The sequence below is a fragment of the Suncus etruscus genome, chromosome 12, assembly GCF_024139225.1.
Source record: "Suncus etruscus isolate mSunEtr1 chromosome 12, mSunEtr1.pri.cur, whole genome shotgun sequence".
Taxonomy (NCBI): domain Eukaryota; kingdom Metazoa; phylum Chordata; class Mammalia; order Eulipotyphla; family Soricidae; genus Suncus; species Suncus etruscus.
The window spans coordinates 62,347,860-62,367,159 of NC_064859.1; the positions used below are offsets into that span (position 1 = coordinate 62,347,860).

The 19,300-nt window shown below is 39.1% G+C and overlaps 1 protein-coding gene across 1 annotated transcript in view; it reads right to left on the bottom strand.

The window, feature by feature from the left end:
* ANAPC1 (anaphase promoting complex subunit 1) overlaps nt 1-19,300 on the bottom strand; it is an 86,596-nt gene that overhangs the window by 33,662 nt on the left and 33,634 nt on the right. Inside the window, 10 exon segments of the mRNA XM_049784457.1 lie at nt 19-137; nt 1,486-1,700; nt 8,076-8,254; nt 9,735-9,805; nt 10,407-10,443; nt 11,511-11,589; nt 14,065-14,213; nt 14,888-14,979; nt 15,640-15,908; nt 17,945-18,019. Coding sequence (XP_049640414.1) covers nt 19-137; nt 1,486-1,700; nt 8,076-8,254; nt 9,735-9,805; nt 10,407-10,443; nt 11,511-11,589; nt 14,065-14,213; nt 14,888-14,979; nt 15,640-15,908; nt 17,945-18,019 — 1,285 coding nt within the window.

Sequence of the window (19,300 nt, forward strand, 5' to 3'; positions counted from 1 at the left end):
AAAGAGAATTCAACATACCGGTCAAATTCAGCTTAGGAATAGGCAATGGTTCTGTTGGAACTGGATGGTATGAAAATAAAGTAAACATTCCTCGTCCCACTGGCAGGGCCATAGTTCTTTGACACAACTGGAGCAATCTAAAATTAAAACCAAATTAAAGAAATGTGTCAGCAAAACAATCAGGATGAAATCTGTAGGCGAGGGTGCCAAAAGTAAACATGAGGACACAGCCAAGAACAACCATGCAGAGATCCTGTGAACCAACTGTGCAGAGTTGTGCTAATCACTCACACAAAAGTGTTTAAGAAGCAGGCATAGTTGCTTTACGTCATACATGCTACGGATAGAAGTCAGCTAGTCTATTAGCCAACCAAATTCTCAGCTCTCTCCATGTATACAAAAGGATAAACCTGAAATTTTATCCAAAAGTTACTCTGAATGATGTAAATCTCTTGAAAAAAAATATTTAGTTTGGATTTATTCATTGTGTTGTTTTCCAGCTACCTGATTTCAGTAATTGTGAGTTCTTTCTCTTACTCTTTCTGGCCACTGCAAGCCCACAAAGGGCCAATTCCAGGGGCTTTACAGTGAAGAAAAAACAGGGCCCTCCTAGATGAGAGGGGTTCGTGATGTTGCCAGTGGAGACTCACTAACACCATAGCAAGAACTTATAGGACTAACAGCACTATATACCAATTATATCCAAGAGTTAAATGGCTTCTGTGGGATAGACTTTGAAACAAATACACTACTCAAACTCATTTCTGTTAAAATATACAATAAGGGGCCTGAAAGACAATACAGCAGGTAAGGCATTTGCCTTATATATGGCTAACCCAGGATCAATCACTGGCATCACATATAGTCCCTGAGCACTATCAGAAATGCTCCCTGCATGCCATGCAGGAGTAAGCCCTTAGCACTGCCATGTATGGCCCCCAAAAACCTAAAAATAAAATTGAATAAATAAAATATATAATAGTCCATACAGCTCCTTAAAACTCAAATTGAGGGGTAAGAGCAATTGTACAGTGGGTAGAGTGTTTGTCTTGCATGTAATCGACCCAGGTTCAATTCCCAGTGCTACCAGGAGTGATCCCTCAGGAGAAAGCCAGGAGTAACTCTTGAGCTGGGTCTGGCCCCAAGCACCCCCAAAATAAATAAATAAATAATAAAATAAATTGGTAGTAAGGACATCCATCAATACCTAGAAAATACAAATTCTAGCTGAAGATAAAGACATTTCCTTTCAGAGGCTTACAAAGTATTATCTATCATACTATGAAATAAATAAAGGTGTAAGTATAAAATAAATCAGAAAGGAAAACAAATTAAACCACAAAATATTTTCTCACACAACATATAAGAGAGTGAATGGTGGAAGTGATAGCACAGTACTTATAACTTAAAGGTATATTTTTAGAATTTCAGAGAAAGGAAGAAAGGAAGAAAGCAGGGTATGAGGGATATCACATTTTTCTTTACCTGTTTTCCTTTTCCTCAATAAATTCATGGTCACTGAGCTCTGGGTACTGGACTACATTGACGCGGACGGGATGTGCACTCTGCAGAAGCCTCCGAACGTCCTGCACTCTTAGATCCTCGCTCCAGATCAGTGACATGACCTCCAGATTCAGATCATTCATGCCATCATCTTCCTCCTCAGCTTCTGTTCCTGAAGGTACATCTGATGAGAGCACCTGAGTAATAGACTCGATTGTGAGAATAGTCTGTAACCCTGTCAAAAGGCACTATTGAGTGTTACACTACAAAAGATGGTATGCATGCTTTTAACAATAGAGACCAACTGTATTACAAACCAGTGTCTCAACAGTTAATGGGATTCTGACTAAAATCTTTATCCAAGGCAAAAAAGTTGATCCCACTGAGAAGAACATTTTAAATGGTAAAAATCTATTCAGTTGAGACAGAGTGATGCTACAGGAAATAAGGCACATGGCTTGGATGCAGCTGATTCATTTGATCCCTGGCACTACATCTGATCCCCTGGATCCAGTGGTCACTCCTGAGCAGAGCAAGGAACAACTCCTTAGCACCCACATGTATAGTCAAAAAAAAAGTCTATTATATCCTAAGCATTTTAAAAAGGAACTAAATTACTGTGGGTAGAATATTAACTGTACAATTTCTAAAGAACTCATACTAATTTACCTATTGTCTTCAATTAACATATTCGTTAGAAAAACTGGGTTCATATAACAGAGTTGAGGAAGTTAAACGATACTTTGTGAGGAGGGAGAGAGGGATTCCCAAGCTGTGTTCAGAAGACCAATCCAATGATTCTTAACTCCTAATCAATGGTAGGACCCAAAATTGCTGGGGCCACCAAAGATACCCTAGCTGTGCTTAGAGACCACAGGGATCATACTCAGAGAACCCTGTATGTGTCCCTGACCCCTAAGATACCTCCTCCAGCCAAAAACAACACATTTTTAACATTTAGTTCCATTTTTTAGAGTTCAGGATTTTTTTTGTTTGTTTGTTTTTGCGTGTTTTTGGTTTGTTTCTGGGCCACACTTGGTAGTATTCAGGGCTTACTCCTGGCTCTATGCTCAGGGGTCACTCAGAACTACTGAGAGAGCCAATGAGATTTAGGGGATCAAACCCAGGTAGGCCATATTCAAAGCAAGCACTCTATCAACTGTACTATGATTTCAGCACCACGATTTGGTTTTTTGTTGTTTTTTTTTAAAGTAACTTTATTTATTTATTTATTGGTTTTTTGGGGTCATACCCAGTAGTGCTAAGGGGTTCCTCCTGGCTCTATGCTCAGAAATCACTCCTGGCAGGCTCAGGGGACCATATGGGATGCCAGGATTCAAATCACCATTCTTCTGCACTCAAGGCAAACACCTTACCTCCATGCTATCTCTCTGGCCCCACAATTTGATATTTTAAATAGAATCACAAGGTTAGTTTTTACTTTAGTATTCTAATCCTATCAAAATTAAAAGAAGGAATTTAAAAGGAACTAAATGGGCTTCCTGATTTCCTGGATGAGACAGCAGAGGAAAACCAAAGTGAACTTAATCCCATCTCACTCCACACAGACTAGTAGATATATATAGGGCACTCCATGCCCAGAAAACTGGATACACATTCTTCTCTAATGCATATGGGATATTCTCCAGAATAGACCACATGCTGGACTATAAAACATAACTGCATAAAGTCAAGAGGATAGAAATTGTACAGACTACCTGCTCAGATCACAAGGCACTGAAATTAGAAGGGAACTACAGACCAATATCCCTGATGAACACAGATGCAAAGAACCTCAACAAAATTCTAGCTAATAGGAACCAACACGTCATCAAGAAAGTCATACACCACAACCAAGTAGGTTTCATTCTAGGAATGCAAGGACGGTTTAACACACATTAAAAAATTAACTTAATACACCATATCAAACGAAAAATAACCATATGATCATATCAACAGATGCAGAGAAAGCATTCGATAAGGTCTAACACCCATTCTTGATAAAAACTCTCAAAATGGGAATGGAAGGACCTTTGCTCACTATAGTCAAGAATATCCTAGGGGCCGGGCGGTGGCGCAAGAGGTAAGGTGCCTGCCTTACCTGTGCTAGCCTTGGACAGGACCGCGGTTCGATCCCCCGGCGTCCCATATGGTCCCCCAAGCCAGGAGCGACTTCTGAGCACATAGCCAGGAGTAACCCCTGAGCGTCACAGGGTGTGGCCCAAAAACCAAAAAAAAAAAAAGAATATCCACCACAAGCCAATGGCAAATATTATTTTCAATAGAGAAAAACTAAAAGCCTTTCCTCTAAAATCTGGTACAAGACAAGGCTGCCCTATCTCACCACTAATATTCAACATCCTGCTGGAAGTTCTTGCCATAAAAATTAGGCTAGAAAAAGATATCAAGGGCATCAAGATAGGAAAGAAAGAAACAAAGCTCCTACTGTTTGCAAATAACCTACTATATTTAGACTACCCTAAAGATAACCAAAGTTTCTAGAAACGATAGATTCATATAGCAAAAGTGGCAGGCTACAAAATTAGCCTGCAAAAATCAATGGCCTTCTTGTACACCAATAATGATAGAGAAGAAAATGACATTAAAAAAAGTATCTCGTTCACATTACTGTCACACAAACTCAAATACCTTGGAGTCAACTTAAGAGGTGAAGGACCTATACAAAGAAAACTACAAAACCCTGCTTCAAGAAATAAAAGAGGACTCACGAAAATGGAGACACCCTGCTCATGGATTGGTAGGATTAACATCATTAAAATGGCAATGCTCACCAAAGCATTGTACAGATTTAATGCAACCCCTCTAAAGATACTCATGACATTCTTCAAAGAAGTGGAACAAACAATCCTGACATTCATTTGCAACAATAAACATCGAATAGCTAGAGTAACCCTTGGGAAAAGGCACATGAGACATCACTTTCCCTAACTTTAAACTGCATAACTTTAAACTGCTATAGTCATTAAAACAGCATGGTATTGGAATAAAAGAGAGCCTCAGATCAATGGAATAGACAAGTATTTAGAGAATGTTTCCCAGGCATACAATCAATTAATTTTTGATAAAGGGGCAAGAAATGCAAAATGAAGCAATGAAAACCTCTTCAACAAGTGGTGTTGGCACAACTGTTCAGCCACATGCAAAAAAGCGAACTCAGACATCTCCATCTAACACCATGCACAAAGCTCAAATCCAAATGGATTAAAGACCTTGATATCAGTCTCGAAACCATAAGGTATATAGAACAACACGTAGGTAAAACACTCCACAACATTGAGACCAACGAGATTTTCAAGGAAGTAACAGCACTCTCCAAACAAGTGGAAGCAGAGATAAACAGATGGGACTATATTAAGCTGAGAAGCTTCTGCAACTCAAAGGAAATAGTGCTGAGGATACAAAAGCCACCCACAAAATGGGAGAAATTATTCACCCAATACCATTCAGATAAGGGGCTAATATGGAAAATATACAAGGTATGACAGAACTTAACAAGAAAAAAATCACCTAACTCGATTAAAAATTGAGGAGAAGTAATGAACAGACACTTCCTCAAAGAAATACAAATGGCCAAAGGGCACATGAAAAAATGCTCCACATCACTAATCATCAGGGAGATGCAAATCAAAATAACTATGAGGTACCATCTCACGCCACAGAGACTGGCACACATCACAAAGAGTAAGAATTATCAATGCTGGCAGGATGTGGAGAGAAAGGAACTCTCATTCACTGCTAGTGGGAATGCTGCCTTGTCCAGCCTTTATGAAAAACAATATGGAGATTCCTCAAAAAACTGGAAATTGAGCTCCTATATGATACAGATTTACCACTCCTAGGAATATACTCTAGGAACACAAGAATACAATTCAAAAATCCCTTCCTCACACCTATATTCATTGCAGCACTATTTATAGCCAGACTCTGGAAACAACCAAGATGCTGTTCAACAGATGAATAGCTAAAGAAACTGTGGTACATATAGACAATGGAATATTATGCAGCTATCAAGAGAGATGAAGTCGTGAAGTCATGAAATTTTCCTATACACGTATGTACATGGAATCTATTATGCTGAGTGAAATTAAGTCAAAGGGAAAGAGAGACATAGAATAGTCTCATTCATCTATAAATTTTAAGAAAAACAGAAGACTTTATTATAATAATGCTCAGAGACAACAGAGATAAGGACTGGAAAGACCATATCTAGATGTGAAGATTACCACAAAGAGTGGAGAGTGTAATTAGGGAGATGACTACACTATCATGGCAATGTTAATGAGTGAAAGAAGTAGAATGCCTGTCTCGAATACAGGAAGGAATGGGGAAGGAGGCATTAGTAGTGGAAATGTTGCACTGGTGAAGGGTTTTCTTTTTATGACTGAAACCCAACTACAATCATGTATGTAATCCTGGCACTTAAATTTAAAAAAAAAATTAAAAAAATAAAAGGAACTAAATGTTACAAGTTAAAAAGTTAAATTCCAGGATCGAGCAATACACAGCAGGTAGGATGTTTGCCTTGCATGTGACCAATCCAAGTTCGATCCCTGGCATTCCATATGGTCCCCAGAAATTGCCAGGAGTGATTTCTGAATGCAGCACCAGGAGTAACCCCTAAGTGCCACCTGGTTTGGTGCAACGCCCCTGCAAAAGTTAACTTCCTTATCAGTCAATCCTCAAAAATTCCCCTTCCCAATCATTCAGACTTCAATACATTTGCAAATAGCACAAAACCTCTCTTTCTCTCAGTCTTAAATATCTTTATTTTATTTATTTATTTATTTATTTATTTATTTATTTATTTATTTATTTATTTAGGGTCATACCTGGCTGCACTCATGGGTTACTCCTGGTTCTACACTCAGAAATTGCTCCTGGCAGGCTCGGGGAACCATATGGGATGCTGGGATTCTAACCATCGTCCTTCTGCATGCAAGGCAAATGCCCTACCTCCATGTTATCTCTCTGGCCCCCTTAAATATCTTTAATATAAGATTGGTTACCTCCTAGTTGAAATGCTAAAGTTTTATTTTTTTAAATAATATATGTATTTTAAGCAGCATAATTACAAAACATGTTTGTAGTTGGGTTTCTGTTATAAAAAAGAACACCCAAGGGCCGGCGAGGTGGCACTATAGGTAAGGTGTCTGCCTTGCACGCGCTAGCCAAGGAAAGATCGTGACCGCGGTTCTATCCCCCGGCGTCTTATATGGTCCCCCCAAGCCTGGGCAATTTCTGAGTGCTTAGCCAGGAGTAACCCCTGAGCATCAAATGGATGTGGCCAGAAAAACCAAAAAAAAAAAAAAAAAAAAAAAAAGAACACCCCGCTTCACCAGTACAACCTTCCCACCACCAATTCCTCCCATCTACCTCCTCCCCTTTACACCCACCCTTATTTGAGTCTTTTTTTTTTTCTTTGGACCACACCTGTGATGCTCAGAGGTCACTCCTGGCTATGTGCTCATAAATCGCTCCTGGGTTTGGGGACCACAGAGGATGCAAAGATATCAAACTGCGGTCCATTCTAGGCTAGAGTGGGCAAAGTAGATACCTTACAGCTTGCACCACTGCTCCGGCCCCTAAAGCAGGCTTTCTAATTCTCTCATTAACACTGTCATGGTAGTTGTTAGTGTAATTATTTCTCTAACTACACTCATCACTCTCTATGGTAAGCTATGGGGACCCTTCGATTACTTATTTGGAAGGGGGCCCGGAGAGATAGCACAGCGGTGTTTGCCTTGCAAGCAGCCGATCCAGGACCAAAGGTGGTTGGTTCGAATCCCGGTGTCCCATATGGTCCCCCGTGCCTGCCAGGAGCTATTTCTGAGCAGACAGCCAGGAGTAACCCCTGAGCACGGCCGGGTGTGGCCCAAAAAAAAAAAATAATAATTATTTGGGAGGGCCCACCGGCCACTCTAAATTACTACAATGCTATGGAGTATTTTTGGGAGCACAATATGCTAGAAGAGAAGAGCACATGAGTAGCACGTGCACTTCCCCACCTACCCTAACCACTTTGATAGACCCTACTGGCCTCAAACAAGAGGAGCACTAGTGTATCCTTGTGGCCTACCACATCTGCCACAGCTGCCATACAACAGAAATGGGGAAGGGGTGAAGAGACAATATGAAGGGATGCATTTACCTTGCATGTGGCCACCCCCTGGCCCCAGTTCAATTAACTGACTATGTATGATCCCCCAGAGTACCACCAAAACAGTCCTGAACACAGTGCCAGGAACAGTCCCTGAGCAGTGCCAGTTATGGCCAACAATCTCCATCGCCCAAAAAGACAATCTGATGAACCCAAGTTCCCTAGCATTACATGGTCTCCTAAGCACTGTGCCAGGTCATCTCAAAGCAGTGCTGGGCGTGCTCATTCCCACTCCCACACTATAAACTTTCGGAGAGACATGAGCCAGTGATATAATACAATAGGAAGAGTACTCAATGAAAACTAAAGAATAAAAAGAAAAGAATAAAATTCAGTTCTTTTTAAAATATCATAGAAGCTAAAACTGAATCTCCAACTTTCTGTTAATACTCACTGATTTTCCTTTGGGTAAGTTTCCTTCACAGGCCTGCTTGGAAAGATCCTGACGTCCAATCAAGAGACAGACCGCTTCTGGCCAGTCTGAAGCAGGCTGTTCACGGCAGTGATAAATCGCATCTCTGATGGGAAGAGCAATTCCAAATGGAAGAGTTTCCAAGTCTCTCAGAGTAAAACCTTATAAATAAAAGAAAGGAAAAAAAGAAACAAGTTAATTTATACTTGTCCCTAGCCTGATTACTCCCTGGCTTATGGATTACTCCTGACTCTGCACTCTGGGATCATAATTGGTAGAATTCAGGAGACCAAATGTAGTGCTGGGGACTGACTAGGGGGCAATGGTTGGCTACATGCAAAGCAAGAGCCTTAAATCCTATACTATGTTGCCAACTCCTGAATTTTTGGTGCTATACAAATATAGAATTCACCAACTGTTTTTCAGCATAGGTATCTTATTTATAGTATATGACAGTATATATGTGTAGTATATGACAGTTACCAAAATTTTAAGAAAACATACCCCCAAGAAATAAGTAAAAAAAAAAAAAAAAAGCTCTCATTTAGGGGGCCAGAGATAACATGGAGGTAAAGCATTTGCCTTGCATGCAAAAGGACAGTGGTTCGAATCCCAGCATCCCATATGGTCCCCTGAGCCTGCCAGGAGCAATTTCTAAGCATAGAGCCAGGAGTAACCAACCCCTCAGCGCTGCCGGGTGTGACCCCCCCCCACCAAAAAAAAAAAAAACATGTCATTGAAATAAGTCTTTAAATAAGATTTCTGAGATACCATTTGATATCATTAAAGCATTATTTTCTAATAAAACTGTTATCTTCATCCCACTTTTGGGAGATAGGGAGAACCACCTCCCAAGCAATACTCAGGGAAGCCTGGGGTCCTTCCAAAATTCTCAGCCAGCAGAATCAGCAGTTCAGGACTAGGACTTGAGGCTACAGTGCTGGCTCTTACCCCAGTGTTATGCCAGAAGCCCCCAGGGCTACAGGGGAGCATGTGATCTCAGGGATTAACACAAGGCCAGCTATATGCATACTATCACCTTAATTTCTTCAACTCTCATCTTATTTTTTCCCATTGTCAGTTAATACTTTTAAATTTTGCTTCTTTTTAATTTATATGGGGTAGAAATCCTTTAGGATTTTTAGTTTAAAACTAGGAACCCTCGCTGCCAGGTGTGACCCAAAAGGGCTGGAGGAGGGTAGAGATAGCATGGAGGTAGGGCGTTTATCTTGAATGCAGAAGGATGGTGGTTTGAATCCCGGCATCCCATATGGTCCCCCTAGCCTGCCAGGAGTGATTTCTGAGCATAGAGCCAGGAGTAACCCCTGAGTACTGACTCAGGTGTGACCACCACCCCCCCCCCAAAAAAAAGCTCTAGGAACCCAGAGCCAGAGCAACAGTACAGCAGGTAAAGTGTTTGCCTTGCATCTGGCCAACCTGGGTTCGATCCCCGGCATACCATATAGTTTGCAAGCACTGCCAGGAGTGATTTTTGTACTTTCCTGAAATGAGAGCCGGGGTCTCTCAAGCCTACCAGTTCTGCTTGCTCTAGGGCCTGCCTCATTAGAAAGGACACATCCAGAGAAAGCAGGCGTTTCTCCTGGCAATTCAGACAAGTGAAAACAAGCAAGCCTGCCTTACCTACATCGGTCATCCAGACAACTAATTTTTCAGCTAAACTCGAAACTGATGTAGAATGCCTAAAAATAAAGCTGGAGAAGAAAATATAAAAAAGAAGATAAGTAAGAAAATAAAGCACAAAACTGTTTTTTATCTTATAATTCTTTCTCCCCCTATATTTTTTAACTTTTGAAAAACACGATCTTAAAGAAAATAACAAGAAAGGTTCCCTCCATTAACAATACTGTAGTGCAAACCAGTGTCAAGAAGGAAAGAGAGGGACCAGAGCGATGGTACAGCAGTAGTGCATTTGTCTTGCACACAGTCAACCCAGGAGGGACCTAGGTTCAATTCCTGGCATGTCTCCTGAGCCTGCAGGAGCAATTTCTGAGTGAAGAGCTGGGAGTAGCCCCAGTATTGCTGGGTGTGGTCCAAAATTCAAAAAAAGGGGGGGGGAAGAGAAAGGGAGAGAGGGAGAAGAGGGGGAGAGGAAGAGAGTGAAAAAGGAAGAGAAGGGGGAGAGAGGGACAAAGAGAAACAGGAGCAAGGCATGGGAGACATTGCTGATGGGGAAGGATGTAATGGTGAAGAAGGATGGTATGAATGAAACCCAACAGTGAACAATTTTGTAATCATGGTGTTTAAATAAAACAAATTAAAATAAAAACAACACACAATCTGAATAAAAGTTACCTATTTTCCTCTTGTTCAGCTTGTAGCTTTGGGGGAGCTAAAAGGCAACAAAATTACATTTTATTTGGATTCTTATCCTGGTAGAGAAAACACATAACATGAGGGTACCATTTGAAAATTAAAATTTATTAACAATCTGAAGAAAAGAAGTTTAAGCAGTAATCTGGCTGATTAAAAAGCACAATCACTCTAAAGCAATCTAAAGCCACAAAATTTACGTAACTCCTTTAACATTAAAGGCTATAGTATGGTTGACACAGTTGATCATATTACATTATTTCCTTACGGATGAGTCAAAGGAGCACAGAAAGATGGTGTTAGAGTGGCAATTGTTTGCATAGGCCCAGCAAAATATAGGGGACGTGGAAAGGAAAAGCCTTGGCCTAAATACAAGGAAACCTTACCCCTAAAGAAAGACCAGAAAGACACAAAGATCGCTTTGTGTACTGCTAAGAAATATTATAATGTACTACAATCTAGGCACTTGAGGGACAAAGTAATTGTGCATGTATTTTGTTTTATTTTTCTTAATGCTTTTTTGGCTGAAAATTCAAAATTAAGGTGTCAGCAAGGGGATTTCTTTTGAGAATTCTGTTTATGAGTGATTGCCTTCCCACTGTAACTTCACCTTGTCCTTTCTTTACATCTTTGTCTTCAAATAAAATTAAAAAAATAAAGCACAATCACTTCACTGAGGCTAAAAGAACACTTTAGCCTTCACAAAAATACAGTACTGGGCCCGGAGAGATAGCACAGCGGCGTTTGCCTTGCAAGCAGCCGATCCAGGACCAAAGGTGGTTGGTTCGAATCCCGGTGTCCCAGATGGTCCCCTGTGCCTGCCAGGAGCTATTTCTGAGCAGACAGCCAGGAATGACCCCTGAGCACTGCCGGGTGTGGCCCAAAAACCGAAAAAAAAAAAAAAAATACAGCACTAAGACACTATAGCCTTTGAAATTCAGTGCAGACTGGAGACTAGAAGAGAAGTCAATCACTCTAAAATGAGTTGCCACAGTAAACCAGATGCCTCCAATAAAAACCAAGAAAATAATTCTGCTTCCCTCAACTCTGATAGTGACATTTCTAAATGACAGTACACTGACTTACCGATAGTCACTCTGTGTAAATATTGTGAGGATTCCTCAGACACAGAGCTCTCGTCACCCAGGATGTAGAGTGCAATGCTCTGCGAAAGGAGAAAGGACATTGCTTTAAAAAGGCATAGAGATGACGGTGCTCAGCAAGTCCTTGAGTAATATACATTGTTTTGCTCAAAGCTGTCAGCATTAAAACTAAGTAACATTTAGGGCCACAGATACACTACAACAGACTAGACACTTGCTTTGCATGCAGTCAAACCACCTTTGATCCCAGCACCCCATATGGTCCCCAGAGCAATTCCAGGAGTAATTCTTGAGCACAGAGCCAGAAGTAAGCTCTGAGCAAAGGTAGCTGTAGCCCCAAAAACTAACAAACAAAAAGCAACTAAATGACATTATTTAAAACTTTAGTTTTAACATGTATCATAAACCTAGATACAGTAAGAGCTTATTACACAGGAAAATTCACTCATTTAGGTATACTATTGAGTTTTGACCCTCATGCAATGACAAGATCACTACCATAGTCACAATACAGAAAATCTTCAAAACTACCAAGAGTCTCAAGTCACAATCCTAATAACATGAGAAACTTAGTTTTTTAACTATTATTGTACCTACTCTACAAATTCATGTAAATAACATAATATAGTCATCTGTGTTCTAGTTACTTCAGCAATTTAGCATGCCTTTAAGATTTATTCACATTTCCATATATACATAGCTTATAGTAGGGTTTTTTTTTTTCATTTATTTAAACATTTTTTAAAAAAGTAATTATTATGGCCACATTCAGCAGTGCTCAGGGCTTACTCCAGGCTCTCTTTTCATGGATCACTCCTAGCAAGCTCATAGGAGGTGCAAGAGATTGAAACCAGATTGGCTGCGTGCAAGGCCATGTATCTAACCTGCTATATTAACTCCCTGGTCCTATAGTGTGTAATTTCTAATTGCTCAGAAATATTCTATTACATAGATGTACCAAATTTCCTCTTTTTATAGACTGGATGGATATCTGAACTGTTTTTAGGTTTATGTCTATTTTCTGTAAGTATTCATATACAGGTCGTAGTAAGGGAATGTTTTTCATTTGATACTGGAGAATACCGAACCAAAAGAATGCTTTCTTCTAAGAATTATATGTTTAATGTTATAAAAGCCTGCTCATCAAACAACTTGTCAAAGTACTATACTATTTTTCAACCTCCCAACACATACACACAATATATTGGATTTTCAGATGATCCATATCCTCATAAACATTTTTGGCAATTAGCCATTCGTCAGATGTCTAACAATATTGCATTACAGTTTTAATTAAAACACTATGTTTTATTAAATGCCTGTCTTAAAGGCAGACAAGAGGTGGGGGAGGAGAGAGATGGAGGGCATGGGTGGTGGGAATGTCGTAGTGGTTGAAGGGGGGGTGGTCTTTTTTTCTTTTATTTATATAACTGAAACCCAACTACAAACATGTTTCTAATCATGGTTTTTAAATAAAGATATTTAAAAACTGGTTAAAGTACTCCTTATCTAAAAAATAACTTCCAAAAAATAAAAATAAAACACTATGTTTTACAAATATACTTATATACAAATATACATAAATTTTTATATAAAAATATAAATACTATTTATAAACTTATAGGTATCCTATATGTAGTATTATAATAGCTAGCTTTAAGATAACAGTATACTAAAACCACAATATACACTATACATTTACTAGAATGGCAAAAATTAAAAATCATGGGCCGAAGAGTTAGCATGGAAGTAGGGTATTTGCCTCGCATGCAGAAGGACAGTGGTTCGAATCCTGGCATCCCATATGGTCCCCCAAGCCTGCCACAAGCGATTTCTGAGCATAGAGCCAGGAGTAACCCCTAAGTGTCGCCAGGTGTGACTCAAAAATCAAAAAAATTAAAAATCATGGCAAGGCCAGAGTGAGAAGCTTGCCTTGTGCTCAGCAAATTGCGGTTCAATCCTGATATCATATATCAGGAGATATATATATATATGATATCAGGAGATACCCTTGAGTAGATATATATATATATATATATGATATCAGGAGATACCCTTGAGTAGAGAGCCAGGAGTAAGCTCTGAGTACTGCCAGGTATTCTGGCCCCCCAAAAAACAAACATTAAATTAAATAAAAATCATGACAATTCCAAACACTGAGATGGACACGAGGAAACTGAATCTCCCCTTACAAACTGCTAGTGAAAGATGTAAAATGTCATACAGTTACTTTGAAAAAAATACAACTCAAACCAGGTCAAATACCATCAATAGGGACGGGGGAAATCAACTAATGTGACATATTCATGCAGTCGACTCACAAACAGCAGTAACCAATCTTCTGCTTGTGACCAAGAGCAGCTTGATAAAAATCACAACTGCATGAGGTAGCTGAGGGTTAGGCAAAACAGTTCTATATACTAATGATGGTGATAGTGATGGCTTCTTCAAGCTTACAGAAGCATAAATAATTAAAAGGTCAATAAGAACATTCGTAATGACATTTCAGAAAGGAAAGCAACACTACAAATACCTACCAAGACTACAAGTCGGCTTCGTTCACAGATCCCAGGGAGGTAAGGGTAGGGTGTGATGCCCTCACCCTTCAGGCACGAACTCACCCACTGGTAAATACTTGGTGGCTCAGTAGTGAAAAATGATGGATGTTGCATAAACCCTGTCTGATCTTTCAAATTAGAGAAATATTTACAAATATGCAAGAACAGATTAAGACACAATTGTTTTAGTCTCCTAAAACAGTGATAATCGGTAACTTCAGAATAACTTTCACATATTCTAAAAAAGTTTCATGTTTCTGCTTTAATAAATAAATAACTTGACCATATTACAATGCATAAAATTTTAATCACTGCAATTTTTACCCCATTCCAGAAAGAAATATAGCAAATTCTGCATTCAAATCATAAAGAATTAAATGACATTTGTGCCTAATTCCAAAGGTGAGAAAATAGGAGACAGCTAGGATTTCACTCCAACTTAAAAACCAAGCTCCTCTAGTTCAGGTTCTAGGCCAGGACAGCAGAGATGGTTTCCATTTCTGTACTGCCCAATATAGAAATCACCACTCGCATGAGGATCTGGAATGTGACCAATACAACTGTGAAACTAAGTTTTTAATACTAATTTAAGCAACACAGGGTTAAAGGCTACTTATTCAATAACACAGGGGTCTAGGCAAATAAAGTCTTAGCATTTAAGAATTTTGAAAATCTTCCCACATAATGAAGACATGACGTTATTATTAATTAGATACAGAACTAGAAACTAAAATCTGCCAGGTAAAAGAGCTAATGGAGAGACATGAAAGATATAAACTACATAAACAGCACAAACATTTACCTTGATCAATTGTACACACTTGGCCAGTAGATCTGACAAGTGTTGGGTAATCTCTGTAGTAATGATCTACATAAGGTTCCAACTTTAAGTCTCTAAAGAACACATTAGGAAAAAAAGAAACTTAAAACACACTCCAGTTAACTCTAAAATTTAGAAAACCTAAACATGAAAAAGAAAATCTGAACAACAGTCTCTTCTATTCTTGTATGGGGCCTACAAGGCTCAGTCCCCAGGATCCCATGGCCCACCAAGGATGATTCCTTAACACAGAGCCAGGAGTTAAGCCCTAAGCATTGTGTGGCCCCAAAACCAAATAAAGAAATAAGACACAGGTGTCAAGAGTACAGCTCAGTGAAAAGTGCGTGCCTTACATATATGAATTGTGAGTTTTATCCCAATACCCCTATCATCAACACACTCCCCTCACACACAGGTGAAATAATAAAATTTTAACCACAGTATAGCCAGTGATCATATCAAAAGAAATGGCTAAGCAAGTCATGCAGATTACTGAATGACTCTGTAAATAGACTAAGTCAAAGACTGAAAACTAAGATTGGAAATACCAACACAGGCAACCAGGTTCTTACTGGTTCTTAGTTCAAGACCTTCAAATAATTCTTGATTTATCAAGAATATAGGGTTTCCAACAATCAAGATTTCAGAAATTTATTTACTAGGTTCCCATATAAAGCCTGGTATCCAGTCATCTAAGAACATCAGGCAATTTTTTATCTATAAATAATAATTACCTTGCCAACTGAACAAGAAGGTCAACAAGAGAACGAATCCCTTCTCCCATTAGAGTATTTAACTTCAGTTCCTCATAGATGAGGTGAAGAACAAAAAATATTGCAGGTATGTGAGCGAACAGAAGTGTAGAAGAATCCAAATTGAGACTCTGTGAAAAGTCCTCATCTTTCATCTGTGAAACTTCCAGGGGAGTCAAACACAAAGATCTATTCAAAAGATGAGACTCAACATTCTGATGGTAGTCTGAATTGAGTAAATATTCCCAGTCCTATGAATAAAAGGATATTATTTTTTAAACACAACTCAAGATTCACTTTCACATTATTTGACTTAAACCATGAAAAAAAAAATCACAACACTTAAAAATCAGGGCTTATATCAAAAAAGCTAATCAAATGGCAAATTCCAGTGATAAATATCAAGGAAAGTCACGTTCAGCTCAATTTGAAAAAAAAAATTGTAATTTTAGGGGAGAGATATAGGCAGTCTTAAGTAGAAGAGCACCTACTTCTTAGACAGACTAAAAAGTTAAAGATTATCTCTTAAGTAATGTCCTATGAAACCAAAAGGAAAGAATGTAAGGGTAAGTAAAGACAAATAGGATTAACTAACCACAACTCAATCTGTGTTTTGGTAAAAGGAAAGGACCACTCCTATAGCTCAAGGAACCATATAGACAATAAATATACAAGCTCCCCTAGTGCCACCAGAAGTGATTTCTTACTGCAGAGCCAAGAGTAACCCCTGACCACTGCTGGGTGTGTCCACAAAAAACAAAAGACAAACAAGTAAGTAAAAGACAATTATCAGATGGTCTCAATCACATGTGGAACATGAATCACTAAAGCAAACAACAGGCAACGAACAACAACATAACTTGGGTACAGGAAGAGGGGTGAGAAGAATGAGCCTTCTGGAAGATAGCTCCAAACACTGGATCACTGCCAAAGTGACAACTCTACAAATTAAGACATAACCCCTTAAAATAAACTAATATAGCAAACCAAAGCTAATAAAAATTGTTTTAATTAAAAATAAATTTAAATGCCACAAGAGACTTTATGAAATAATTAAAATGTTTTGTGCTTAAGAGGAAACCTGAGCATAGTACAGCAGAGAGGGCAATTGCCTTGTATGTGGCCAACCTGGGTTCAATTCCCAGTATCCCAAGCAATGGGATATGGTCTCTCAGCAATGCCAAGCATAATTCCTGAGTGCAGAGCTAGGAGTTACTTCTCAGCATCATAGGATGTGCCCTTCCCCCCTCAAAAAAAATCAAAAAAGGGAAAGGATTAGGTCTATAGAGATAGTACAGCAGATAGAACACTAGCCTTGCAAATAACAGATCCATGTTCAATCCCTGGCATCTCATATGGTCCCCTATGCAACGCTAGGAGTGATTCTTGAGCACAGTCAGGAGTAATCCCTGAGCACTACCAGGTATGATCCAAACACAAACAAAAAAAGAGGTGTTTGGGTTATAAAAGTGTACGCTGTCAAAAATAATAAAAAGAGATAAGTTATGGGACTGGAGAGATAGCATGGAGGTAAGATGTTTGCCTTTCATGCAGGGCAGTGGTTCAAATCCCGGCATCCCATAGGGGCAATTTCTGAGCATAGAGCCAGGAGTGGCCCCTGAGCGCTGCCGGGTGTGACACACACACACACACACACACACACACACAAAAAGAGATAAGTTATAAAGTCAAAAACTGAGCATTTCTTATATTTTAACTGGATCACAATTTAAAAAGTTTTGACTACTTAATTATACACACAGAATCTAACACATGTAAAACCTCAATTATAGAAACATCAAAAAAAGGGAGAAATACTATTACTTTAGGTGAACACCAGGCAATATAAACTCAAATTTAAATCATGCAACATTTTGTACGGTCAGTGGTTTTGTATGGTTAAGTGATCGTTAAAGACAAAAATAACCAGAAAATATCAAATACTATACTTCTAAATAGCTTATTCAACATTAAAATAAAGGTATTAGAAGTATACACAAATCAATAGGAATTCTACAACAGTGGAAGGCTAGTAACTAATAACATCCACAAATCAATCTATGTTAGCAAAAAATTTATAGGGTGGGGCAGGCAGAGAGCTACTACAGAGGGCAGAGAGCTTGCCTTACATACAGTTGACTCAGGTTCAACCCCCAATACCACATATGGTTTCCCCAATTCTACCAGAATTGATCCCTAGTACAGAGCCAGTAAGCCCTGGGCAAACTAGTTACAGCCCAAAGGCCCTTTTCCCCAACTAAAGAAAGAACAAAATTTTAATACTTACATCATCAGATCCTGTCTCAGAAGGTCTTGCTTTTTTGGGTGCAATGACTGGAGAAAGTGAGCCTTCAAAGTCAAACTGGAAGATGACACCAAAAAGAGAAGAAAAAGCATATACATTTGTCACTGTCAACTGGTCAACTTAAAGGGTTCAGAAAACTAAGGAAAACCATTAAAATTAATATGTCCACTTGGGATAACAAGATATAAATCCCGTTGTTCTAAAGTGTTAGCAAAAATTAAAGAAAAATCATACAATTAAAATACCTCATATAGTGCTTATTGGTACTACATAAGTTTTCTTCCCTATAAAAACACAGCTCATTATTCCTTTAACAGAATAGGGAACATTAGCCATATCCAAAATATGCCAAGACTGAAAGAATTAACCCAATATTAGTCCTGTATCAGAACTAAGCAGATATGTAGTCCATTACAGTGAACAATATAACAAGTGCAAGACACAGACAAGGCAAACAAATGTAGTTATTCTTCAGAATCTTTGTTGTCTCCTCTAGACTCACAGCCAGCCTAAAGAGCCATCCCATCAAGCTTAATCCAGTGGTCCTGTAGCTAAATGAAAGTGGCTACCACTTCGAGACCAGTTCATGAACACTATACATACTCCTCCACACTCTTCTCTTGTACTTTGAATCCTCATGTTTAATTTAAGATGGCAGTGATCTTAAGCTTAGATCCCCGAATAACACTGCTCCAGGAGCAAAATGGAACTTTTTATTGAGTGTATGCAATATGCTTTTGGAGAAATCTAAAATGTAAAAACTATTTTCTGGACTAATATCAAAAAAGACACCAAATTGATGAAACTCAGAGGCACATAAGTCTCTGGGACTGAAAACTCAGGGTCTTCATAGAGCTCAAATCCCCACCTTGTGAAGCCCAAGCAATCACACCCACATTGTACATTTTCCAGTATATAAACAGCCCAGCTTCACAACTAATCTCAATGACTAGCCGACCTGAAACAGTCCCTAGAAACTGATGCAGACACACAGACTGGATACAGGGTCCTCCTCTTTGTGACTCAGAGAGGCATTTTTAACACCCAGGTCAGTGTGCTCCTAGGAAAAGAGAAGTACCAGAACAAGGAAAATGGGTCTCAGCTATCCCAGCAGTGCTCCGTCCAGTCTCAAGAAACTGAGGCAGACAGGCAGATCGTCAGCAGGTCTTCTTTGTGATTTGGAAGAGGAGTTTTCAAACCCATGTCAGTGAGCCGTGGGAAGAGCTCATTTCTTCCAGATAATGAGCCACACAACACTTTAACACATTAAAAAAACAATCAGTACACTGTAATAGTCACAATAGGAAAGGAATACAAAACTCCATGCTAAGTTAATGA